This window comes from Capra hircus, chromosome 29 (genome assembly GCF_001704415.2).
Source record: "Capra hircus breed San Clemente chromosome 29, ASM170441v1, whole genome shotgun sequence".
NCBI classification, from domain to species: domain Eukaryota; kingdom Metazoa; phylum Chordata; class Mammalia; order Artiodactyla; family Bovidae; genus Capra; species Capra hircus.
The window spans coordinates 199,026-211,515 of record NC_030836.1 but is presented as its reverse complement, the minus strand read 5'-3'; the positions used below and the strand labels follow the sequence as shown (position 1 = coordinate 211,515).

General features: G+C 44.8%; 1 protein-coding gene across 3 annotated transcripts in view; it reads left to right on the top strand.

The window, feature by feature from the left end:
* Positions 1-12,490, top strand: part of HEPHL1 (hephaestin like 1) — a 91,302-nt gene that overhangs the window by 60,521 nt on the left and 18,291 nt on the right. For all 3 annotated transcript variants that reach the window (XM_018043543.1, XM_018043542.1, XM_018043544.1), the window contains exons 12-14: positions 2,325-2,538; positions 8,728-8,867; positions 11,434-11,574. In XM_018043543.1, the coding sequence (XP_017899032.1) occupies positions 2,325-2,538; positions 8,728-8,867; positions 11,434-11,574 (495 nt within the window). The remainder of the gene's footprint in view (positions 1-2,324; positions 2,539-8,727; positions 8,868-11,433; positions 11,575-12,490) is intronic.

The following is a 12,490-nucleotide window of genomic DNA, read 5'->3' as shown; positions in this document are numbered from 1 at the left end:
GCATCCCTTCTCTTAGAGATTAACAAGTTAATTAGGTCACTGGGGCACTTTAATAAAAGATAAAGAGTAATATTTGGCAACATATGCTCTCTTATGAAAAATAAGAATAGTAAATGCTGTGGATATTCAACATGTTTCTCCAAACCAACTTTTTCATTGCTCTTAAAATGAAACCAATATGCTACTCAAGATAAGTACTTGCCTGCTCTGTTTCCTTTATGAATAGGTATTTACTTCTTTCATTCACACTGGAACTGCATTTTAGATGCTACTCTCTGTCACTGGTTAAGAATTTGAGATTTGAGGGAAAAAAAATTCAAAGAGAAAAGAAGATAGACCTCTTCAAAGCTACTCTTTTCTATTAAGAAGTAGTAAATATGACTTATGTCACCTCTTTACACGTTAAACATTTCTACCTGAGACGAACCTAAAATTTTAAGTCATCAGAGAAATATATAGAAAACATATGGACCCTGGGAGCCACCTAACCCTGCCTCAACATTCACTTCTGGCTGCTGTGAGTGTAAATGCATATTTTCTCCATGATTTTACATTCAGTTAGCTGGTTGAGAGAGGAAAAGTCTCCATGACTTACCTACCAAATAAAATATATGGATTTTTACAGAAAAAAAAATAAATAAATAAAAGCAAAAATAAAAATAAAAAAAAGATCCTTGAGCTTCAAAACTTTTGCCAGAGAGCTGCCTCAAACTAGGGGCTCCATTAATCCTTGCCTTGTAAGCTTCTAGTATTCAACTTTTCTATATTAATTGATTGATCAATTATGAATCACCCCAAGGGATGCCTTTGGAACAATTACTTTTTTAAAATTCACTCTTCAAGATCAAAGAGGGGACGAGAGGGAAACAACCAAATAGTTTTAATTCATAGAAACAGCATTCAAAGCTAGAGATGGCTGGAATAATTTTAGGGACATGGTTACTTACTCATGGGCCCTCCAGGCTTCTAAAGAGCTACATGACAATAGTTTCCAGTTTATGTTTGGCGGTGAGTATAAATCAGTGACTACTGAAAAGCTGAGTCATTTCAGCTATTGCCGCCCCATCCTCTAAGCTAAAAGGAGTACCCAAACATGGGTAGAGTAGCCTGTCAGCTGAAAGTCAAACATTTCCTCTTTGATCTTTTTTTTTTAAACCACTTTACTGATGTAGGACTGAAACACAAAAAGCTGTATATTTTATACATGTAAATTGATGAGTGTGGAAATAGTATGCATCTGTGAAAATATCACCATAATCAAGGCTTTAAGCTCCTCTTTGTTCTTAGAAAAGAAAATTCCTCCTCTGTTGAAGGGATGATGAGCACACAAATAGCGGGCTGCCCGGAGACCAGCACAGGCAGAGGAAGCGCTGGCCACCTCCGTTGTCAGAAGGCTCTTCTCTTTGTTTTTACAGAGGATCACCGTTTGTGCCTGGGTGTGCTAGGGTACCCTATGAACCAATGGTTTGGGCTTGTACTGAAGGGATAATTTGGCAATATTTAGACATGATAGATGCTATCTCTGTGCATTGTAGATAGTTAATGAGACCCACACTCCCATTCACCTCTGAGAACAGAGTCAACTAGAGAAGATTTGTTGATCCAATAATTTCCCTGAGTTAACATCTTCCAATAATTTGATTTTGTATGATTTTATTGTGAATTTAATTAAAATATGTATATCCGATGCCAAGGCATCTAGAAAGTTCAGCTTAAAAAATCATATAGTTCTCAGTCAGATATGATGGTTGCTATTTCTTTTTCCTTTTCATATGGCATAATGTAGACCTACCACTGGAAATGAGACCCTCCTCTGCTCAAGGGCTTAATGAAAAATACATTTAGCTTTAAGAGTAATAGCTTATTTGTATATTGCACCTTATAGCTTATGAAACCCTTTAGGGCAAAACGCATGACTTCAGAAGCGTGACCTAATTTGAACTTTGTCTAGACAGGCAATTAGTTCCTTTTAAACTGGGCTGGGAGAAGACACCTATCAATGATTTTTCCAGAAGTGACTATCCTCTAATAGGTGTGTACAATAGGGGAGACCCAGGGAAATCATTTCTTGGCAGCAACTTTACAAGTCTTTTTAAATTTGTTTTTGGACATGACAGATGAATTTCAGATTGTATTTTCCCCCATACGTAAATATATTTACAAGTAATTTGTTCCTCTTAGGGTCTGATTTTTAAATGCTAGAGAAGGTTGATATCTTAAAAACCCACCTGACTGGTTATTTTGTAATAATTACGGAGGTTTGCTAGCAACCCAAAAGCAAGCGCTCCAGCATCGCTCTGAACGCCAAGCCATGTTTCTTCCAGGAGTCTTCAGGGTCTTTTGCTCCACCCTGCACCACTTGGCGAGAGGCATGCATCAGATATATGAGGTCAGCAGCTGCGGCAACAAGGACCCTCCTGAGCAGCCCTATGGGATGATAAGAACCTTTTACATCGCCGCTGAAGAGGTAGAATGGGATTATGCCCCTAACAAAAACTGGGAGTTCGAAAAGCAGCACTTGGACGCAGGAGGGGAAAGGTACCACAGGCCGAGCCGCCGCCGCCTCTGGGGTGGGTTCGCACACGTGCGCGGACGTTCGGCAAACGCGGAACCTAAAAGGGCCCCGGGTGCTGTCTGCCCAGTCCTGGCACGCAGACATGTCACCCAGGACCACGAAAGCCTAGGGAAGTCGCCGTCCCCCTCCGAGGGAGCAGTCTGAAGCCAGTCTGGTCCCCGGGAGGCTGGCGGGCCACGCACGTGGGTCTGAGCGAGCGCGGGGCAGGTCAGCTCAGGAGCTCGCCTCCCGGGGACCCGGGGGATGCGGTGCAGAGAGGCAGGGCCGCTGCGCAGAGGTGGGGGAGGCGCTGCAGATGGGCTGGGGGAAGGGGTCAGCACAGGGGCTCGCCTCCCGGGAACCCCTAGGGACGCGGTGAGGAGAAGCAGGGCAGCTGCGCAGAGCTGGCGAGGGGGGTGGGGGGGTGGTGGGGTGGGGAGGGAGGTGCGCTGTAGATGGGCCGGGGTGGGGGCCGCCGGCAGTCACTGGCCGCGGGGACACCTGAGGGGCAGGGGAGGCGGAGAGCACCGGGCTGGGGCAGGAAGGGCAGGTCGCCTCGTTGGCCTGGTCCCCAGAGCATCCATGAGGCTGGCCCTCCTGCGGAGGCGCTGCCCTTGCAGAGCACAGAGGAATCCACGGGCTGGAAGACTTTGTGCACTACTGAGCACGGGTCCCCTCCGGCCAGGCCTTCAGGGCTGAACTGTCTTGGGGGGCAGGCCTGCAGGCCTCCTCCCCGGGGGTTAGCACCTTCTGCCTGGCTGGCACCGCCCCATGTATGCAGGTGAGGACTGGTTCACTCAGTCACTGGCAGAGGTGGAGTTGAACACTGACCTTTCTGAAGGACAAATCCGTGTTCTCATCACCATGCCATGCTGGCGTTCATGCCGTGCTCCTCTTTGATGTTTATTATCACACTTCCCTTGCCCTCTCTTGCCCAGCCTTCACGCACCTTCTGTGGTTATGACTCCCACCAACTCCTCTACATTAGCTATTAGGAATCATAGCCTGTTCTGTTTTTCTTACTCCGCCTGTTTTGAGGGTTCAGGCTCATGGAAAGAATATAATGGTGCCACCTTGTGGATAAATGAAGAAACAAAATCACTCCTCAGTTTTAAAAGATTTGCCTCAAGGGTAGGATGCTTTAAAATTCATTCCAGAATTCACCAGGTTTCCCTGGTACCTCAGCTGGTAAAGAACCCACCTGCAATGCAGGACACCCTGGTTCCATCCCTGGATTGGGAAGATCCACTGGAGAAGGGGTAGGCTACCCACTCCAGTATTCTTGGGCTTCCCTGGTGACTCAGACAGTAAAGAATACGCCTGCAATGTGGGAGACCTGGGTTTGACCCCTTGGTTGCGAACATCCCTTGGGAAGGGCTGTTGCTGCTAAGTCGCTTCAGTCGTGTCCAGCTCTGTGCAACCCCATAGACAGCAGCCCACCAGGCTCCTCTGTCCCTGGGATTCTCCAGGCAAGAACACTAGAGTGGGTTGCCATTTCCTTCTCCAGTGCACGCATGCATGCATGCTAAGTCACTTCAGTCGTGTCCGACTCTGTGATACCCCATGAACAGCAGCTCTCCAGGCTCCTCTGTCCACAGGATTCTCCAGGCAAGAATACTGGAGTGGGTTGCCTGGATGGGTAGCCTTTCCCAGGGAGAAGGAAATGGCCACCCACTGCAGTATTCTTGCCTGGAGAATCCTGTGGACAGAGGAGCCTGGCAGGCTACGGTCTATGGGGTCACAAAGAGTCGGACATGACTAAGTGACTTTCACTTCACTTCACTTCAATTATTCACCAACACGTTTTGTTAAACCAGACACACCCCCTGCCAAAGTAGTGCTGCTTATACAAGTTAAAAATGGATAATTCAGTATAAAGTGAAATGAATACTAATTTGGTCTTTTCTAAAATAATTATTTCATTAATAGGCTGCTATCTCTGAAGACATTATTGTGTAATAATTGTCACATGTACAGTCCTAGCCCATGAGTATGTAAGAAATACATCCTTCATTATTTTCTTGAAACTCAGTGTTATTTCTGTTTTCAGCCCCATCCTTCCAGGCTGGCAGAAAGAGCTAGCTTTAATCTTCTGGGATTGTCTTTCAAGCTTCTTAGAGAGATAGAGGGTAGTGGGTGTGTCTGCACCCTGTCCCTGCCATTCTGGTCTTGCCCATAAATAAATGACAACAAAGTGAAATGAGAGCATTTTCACCTATTAAAAATACAGCAGAAGAGCCGCAACCGCAGTCTTCTAGATCAGGGCTAATATAGTAGACTGTATCCATACTTGGCTATAGAACACTTGAAATGTGGTAGTCCAAATTGAGATGAACCGTAAGTATAAAACATACAATGGATTTCATAGAATCAGTATGAATAAAAACATAAACTATACAACTAACAAATATTTTACAATTATCACATGATGAAATGATAAAATTTTGGTTGTGTTGGGTTAACTGAAATTGTTAAAACTGATTTCGCCTGTTTAAAAAGCAACAGCTCTGTAGATAAAAATGCAGGACAGAGTTGCAGTGACAGGTTGTCCCAGAGGCAGTCTGCGGTACCCCCGTAGATCAGAGCCCAGGCACAAATGCCCTCCTACCCCAGTTACTATGCATCTGCCATCTGACCCGAGGTCACGTGTTAGGACATCTCCGAGTTTCAAACCACCCTTCAGTATGGGTTTTCCCTGAAACATTTGTTGTCCTGATCAGCACAGACCCTCTGCCTCACCTTGGAACCTGGAAGTCTTTCCCTGTGGCTTCCTAAGAACATAGTGGGGAGAACTCAGGATCCCAGAAAGGCAACAGATGGGACTGTCAGGGCAATGTCAGAGTGTATGCAGTGAGAGGGAATTTGAAAACAGAGAGTAGGTTGCTATAGAGAATTCCCTCATAGCTCATCTGGTAAATAATCTGCCTGCAATGCAGGAGACACCAGTTTGATCTCTGGGTGGGGAAGATCCGGCTACCCACTCCAGTATTCTGGGCTGGAGAATTCCATGGACCCTATAGTCCATGGGGTCGCAGAGAGTCGGACATGACTGAGTGACTTTCACTTCACTTCCTAGCACTCTTGAACTTGTGGACTGATGCGCATGTAATTTAACTAACCTGGGATTTGAGGTAAGACTCAGCATCTATTGAGCACCACCTCTCATAAGCCAGGCCTTTTGCTGAGCATTTCCCACTCCATCAGCTCTGGCCCAGCACCGTTACGTGACCTCCCAGTAAGATGACGATCGAGTAAGCACTCAGGCGGTTCTTAACAGGTGTCTGACACTGACACAGCTTTACATGTCTCAACTCCTGTGATCCTGACATCACTCCTGGGGGTTGGGTGAATTATTATCACCTCATTTTGCAGAGGAGGGAAGCTAGAAAACAGCAGAGGTAGCTCAAGAGTCTGGGCTTGTCACCAGCACACATGCTACTGGGACTCCTGGAAAATAAAAGTAGAAGAAAACTTTCTTCCTTGGAAAGCACACAGTGCGGGGTAAAAGGTATATACGTGCATTTGTAAAATACCTACTGTGTGCTCAGGATCATGCAAAGTGCTGAGAAGGGCACACAAGGTCCTTTCCACACAGATTTCATGTTCCAGGGGGGAAGGCATTAGAGCAAACACGCTGAGTCAGGCAGGCACTGTGGGAGGGGAGAGGGTGGGAGAGGGTGGCTTCTGGGAGGAGGTGGTCTTTGAAGGGAGGGCCTGTTGAAGAGGTGAGCAGCACAGGAAGGCAGCATGGGAAAGCCCTGCAGGTGTGGCTGGCCTGCAGGGTTCAAGAGAGGGAGTGTTAGAACTGCGTGAGCATAGAGCGTTTGGGTGGTGGTGATGGGAAACCAGGTTTGGGAGCTTGGCAGAGACAAGTGGGGAAGTTTTGTTGTTGTTCAGCCGCTAGGGCATGTCCAATTCATTTCGACGCCATGGACTGCAGCCCTCCAGGCTCCTCTGTCCTCCACTGTCTCCCAGAGTTTGCTCAAATTCTTGTCCATTGGATCGGTGATGCTACCTAACCATCTCATCCTCTGCCACCTCCTTCCACTTTTGCTTTCAGTCTTTCCCAGCATCAGGGTCTTTTCCAATGTGTCGGCTCTTTGCATCAGGGAAAGGTGTATGAAAGCCAAATCAAGGAGTCTGCCAGGGGGAAGCCATAAAAAATCTTTTCGACAAGGACTGACGTATTCAAATGTGTAGTTTAGGAGCTCTCTGCCTGTAGTGTAGAGAGGAGAGGGAAGGGAGGAGAATTGGGAGCAGAGAACACGGTTAGGAACAGTTTCATTTAATACAGGTGAATCAACAGATGAAGTCAGTGACTTAGGTTATAGTGTGTTCAGTTTGACCATGGGAAATGGAAGGATGTGAGACACAATATATTTTGGAGATGAAGTTGATAGATTTGTTTCTGTCCTTTGTAGTGATCTATGTTGGTACTAGATAAAATGTAGAGTTGATGCTCATTATTTGCAGATTTCATATTTGCAAATTTGCCCACTTGCTGAAATTTATCTGTAACCCTCAAACCAATTCTTGTGGTGCTTTCGTGGTCACTTGCAGATATGAATAGAACAGTGAAAATTTATGTCACCTGATGTCCACATTCCCGGCAGAGGTCAAACCAACAAGCCATCTCTCTGTTTCCTTGTTTTAGCTCTCCCAACTGTCCTTTAAGTCATCTATTTAGTGTCACTTTTTCTTCTTTGTGCTTCTTGTTGGTGACTTAGCTGTTTAAAATGCCCCTCTCCAACCAGGGTAGGGCTGAAATGCTGTCTAGGATTCCTAAGCACTGAAAGGCAGTGCTGTAATATACCTAACAAATGAAAACCAGGTTTTAGATAAGCTTCATTCAAGCATGAGTCAGTGTATTATCGGTCATGAGTTCAGTGATTATGGATCAGCAATATATATCACATGATATATCTTTAAACAGATGCATACATCTATCGAATTTATATACTGATCTGTTGATAAATATATTGTAACCAGAGATTCGAAGGAACCTAACCCTGTATTTCCCTTAGGAACAATGGTTCAGTTTTGGGGGTGACTGTCTAGAGCACACTATTGTGAATAACAAGAATCAACTGTATTTATATTTGTATTTAAGTATATGCAGAATACGGGGCTTCCCTGGTGGCCCAGTGGTAAAGAATCCGCCTGGATTCTTTATTCAGGAGCCATAGGAAGCATGGGTTTGATCTCTGGGTTGAAAGATCCCCTGGAGAAGGGCATGGCAACCCACTCCAGTGTTCTTGCCTGGAGAATCCCTTGGACAGAGGAGCCTGGTGAGTTACAGTCCATAGGGTCAAAAAGAGTCAGACCTAACTGAAGAGACTTTGCACACACACATATGTGCAATACACAACCCACAGACTTTCTTGAGATCTTTACAGTGGAAAAACTTAGCAAGGTACAGAACATATGAAATCTGAAGGAATGCAGGGTGGTGGGGTGTGCGCATGTGCGTGGATGAACATTTGTGTGAGTTTGGTTGGTCCCAGGAAGAGAATGTAATCTCAAAGTGCCTTTAGGAGTCTCTGACTAAGTCTGGCCCTATGCAGCACCCATCAGGGTTTTTAATTGAGACTAATTATTTTTTTAATTGAGACTAATTGCTTTACAATGTTGTGTTGGTTTCTGCTGCACAACAGAATCAGCTGTAAGTATGCATATATCGCCTCCCTCTCGAGGCTCCCTCACCACTCTCTCCCCATCGTTGGTCCCTCCAGACCATCACAGAGCATCAAACTGAACCCCCTGTGTTACAGAGCAGCCAGATGGCTATCTATGCAGCAGCAGCTCTCTGTTTGACACATGGTGGTGTGCATGCGTGTCAGTGACACTCTCTCAATTCATCCTGCCCTCTCCTTCCCCCACTGCATCCACAAATCTGTTCTCCATGTCCCAGCAGGGCTCTAGTGCAGTGGTTCCCCAGAGTGGAACGTAGGCCGATGCTGGACTGCCACATCTAAAGCCCCAGAGATGCTTTCAAATGCAGATTCCTGGCCCCACTTCCACAAAGTCTGATGTAAAGGGCCAGCTCCCCAGGGAGATCCTGATCATAGGTTTTGGAAGAACTGCTCCAGTGCCCGCACCTCCAAATCATGCAGAAGCCCTCAAGGTTTTTCTACCCTCTAACAACTTTAATTCCTGTTGCTTCTGATTTGCAGACATGGAGATATATTCATGAACCACACTGAAAACTGGATCGGCTCTCAGTACAAGAAAGTGGTTTACAGGGAATACACCAATGGAGAATTTGTAGAGATCAAAGCTCGACCGCCACAAGAAGAGCATTTGGCACTCCTGGGTATGGCACAGATCACAGCCGTGCACTGCCAGCACACACACACACACACACACACACACACACACACACACACACACACACACACACACACACGGTTTGACATCTGCCCAAGAAGGAACGGAAGGAACAGAGTAGCCTGACTGCATTCATCCAAGGGGCACAGCTTTCTGCTCTCCCACCATCAGGGAGCATGCTGTGTGCTCAGCTCGCGCAAACAGTAGCATAAGAAGACCAGCAGATGACACACAAACAGGAATCCCTCTCATCCAGGCAGTCTAACCAGCACCTGCTGCCATGAAGGTCCTTGGCCACCCCTCTGCTGAGCCAGGAAACTTTCATCTGAAACACCGATGCCTCAGAACAGCAGGCATCGTGTTCACATAGCTTCTCCAAGATTCTCAGTCATCCATGGCCAGTGCCTTTACAACATACCATGAAAATCATTCTGACAAAAGAGAAACCTTTTACTCAAGAAGCAGTGGTTGGGTGAACAGCATGGATTCAGTTCCGGGGGCCCTGACTTCCTGGCCTTCTCAGAACTGACTCCATCTGTCTGACGCCCTGGGCTGCTCAAGAGGTTGGATAAGCTCTTCTTGCTAACCTTCCCTACTTGTCGTCACCTGAGTGTCACCCCATCGTGAAGAAGAGATCTTAAAGCAGAGGGCTAATCTAGATGACTTTTCCGTTTTTAAATGTACAAGGCAACTTATATAAATACTAAGGCTTTAATATGTTTCTTATTATCAAAATAATGCACCACACGAGTATTAGATTCATAAATTATTAACCGGCCCATCCATCTTCACCATCTGCTAACATCAGCTCCCAAGCTTGTTTTTCATACCAATGAGTCATCTCCCATGGGAACATTCCTTCTTTTGAATTTCTAAGTCAGAGAACAGATCCCTGAAGAACAGGTGCTGATTCTGCAGAGGGGGCTGGGCTCAATTTGGTTTGCTCAGGAAAAGGAAATAGACCAGCGACTTCATCAGAGGCAAGCTCTGCACCACTTTAGTCAGGGGAGCAGAAGGCCCATCTGTTCATTTGCTGCAGATCAGGGAGAGGTCTGAACCCCAGAAACTGCCAATGCCCCAGGACAGGCACACTAGTCATCAATATGATGACCCTTCACCCCTTCTCACCAAAACAGCAAAGCATGTGCAATTTAAGTGGTAATGAAAATATGTTGATTTTATTACATGTATGCACATGCCTCATCTGTAACTCTATTACTTTTAAAAACATGCCTAAATTTTTCTTTTCTAGCTTTATCATTTTAAAAAAAACAGCATGCTTTACAGACACTGTCTGATTCATACTAAATATTTGTTTTAAAGATAATAGTCCAACAAATTTCAGATTTATTTAGGCCTTTATCAGTACAGTCCAGGACTGGTTCCAGGAGATTGGTTCCGGGAACGTCACAGGCACCAAAATGCTCAAGTCTCTTGCAGTGAATGGCTTAGTACTGTTGTCCCTCTATGTCTGCATCCATGAATACCAATAGCCAACTGCATTTCTCAGGAAAGCATTAAAACCATGGTTGAACCAGTGAACAATGGATGTGCGTGGTCAGACTCAACTGTGAGTGTATTTCCTTGTGAACATAGTGTGCAGATACACTCCAAGAACCTCAGGGATCAGATCTGAGGTGCTTCCACTGGGAGTCTGTTTCCACCTCTCTCAAGTGATCCCTGTGTGAGTGATGCTGTCAGTGTGGCTGAGCAAACTGCATTTGTGTCTTGTTCTGGGGACCAAAGGGGACTTGTGCTGGGTGAGGGCATCACGGCAATGAGGGTACAGACCTCTCTAGGGATGTCTGTGCCGATTTCCACTGGCACTCATGCTGGTTGCTTCTAACAGAAATGTGTACACACAACTTCCTGAAGAGTGCACGTCTCATGCAGGTATCTAAATACTGAGAAATAACGTTGGATATTTGGACATGCATTAGTGAAATCACCATATTGATCATAAATCAATATGTTTATGTTTTAATTTTGTCATCTTAGAAAATCCTTTTATACTCATTATTTCATTGCATCCTCACTATTATTATATCTATTTTCCAGATAATGAGCAATTTTAAGCTAACCAAAGGTTATACACAGGGGGATTACAATGGAAAATCACCACGTGTTGTGGATATAAATTTTCCTGGAGAGTATGTCTCAGCAGTAGTAAAAATTTAAGCATTTATTGAGTACTTACTATGTCTCAATTTACTGAAATTAGCACTTTACATATGTTACTTTATCTAATCCTTATTGTAACCCTTTGAGAAAGGTAAGACCATGTTACAGATGAGGAATTTGACTCAGATAGGTTACTTGACTTACTCAAAGCCTCTCTAATAAGTAAGTGAAGGAGGCAGGATTTGAAACCAGATTGATCCAACTGAAAAACATGACATAATATTTAATGCTACCCAATGTCACCTGCTAGAGGAAATACACTAATAACAAGGCTAACCTTTGTTTATTTTGTCAAATACTACCTACATGTGAATTATACCAATGTTGAAAAGAGCAATGATAATGCACACAGACCTGTGTTTTGCCTTTAGGCCCAATGATTCACGCCGAGGTGGGGGACTCCATCCTGATCATATTTATGAACAAGGCCAGTCGGCCCTACTCCATCTCAGCCCAGGGTGTGGAGGATGTGGATAGTGGGAAGCGGCTCCAAGTGCCTGTCACAAAGCCAGGTAACTTACCCCAGAGGTCTGCTCCATGCTGATGAGCACTCTAGGCTCAACTTCTTTCTTGTCTGATTTCTGAAGGGTCTTGGAAAACTCATTGTAACATCATTACTCCATTATGTTCCATCCATTACCCCAATACAAAATTACTATTCAGCCAATGACTGTTTATGGAGTGTTTAGGGATCATTTAGAGACCTTAAAGGGTGTTAAGACCGTAATAACAGCTAGCACATATTGAATGTTAACCTTGTGCCAGCTTTTAAATTTAGAAAAAAAATGAAAAACTCACTTATTCTTATAATAACTCAGGGAGGTAGACACTAACATATTTCATTGAGCCTGATACCACTGATTATAATGGTCATAATTACTTTGTAATTAAAGAAAAAAAAAGTGCTGTCAGGACTTCTTTGGTGGTTGAGTGGTTAAGAATCTGCCTCCCAATGCGGGGGACCTGGTTCAATCCCTGACCGAGGAGCTAAGACCCCATGTGTAGCTAAGCCTGCACACCGCCACTACTGAGCCCTTGAGCTCTGGAGCCCACGCACTGCAACGAAGAGCCTGTGTGTTGCAACTAAGACCCAAAGTGGCCAAATAAATATATTTTTAAAATGCTGCCAATTAAACTTTAACATGCCACTGATGGAAAGATACATCCTGGCATCAGATATGCTAAATTGTGAAAATGCACATCCTGTTATTGATGAAATCTGGTGGTGTTACATTCATTTAGCAGGTGACTGAGGCAAAGAGGAGTAAAGAGTTCAACCAGGACAGACATTAGTAATGGTGGAGCCTGTTTGACCTCAGGACCTGAGCTCTTAACCATGCATTTCTCTCAAGATGCTTAAAATGAGTTTGGAAGAAAAAAAAAAAGACAGACAAGATGAATCATTTCAGCAATAATACAGATTATACA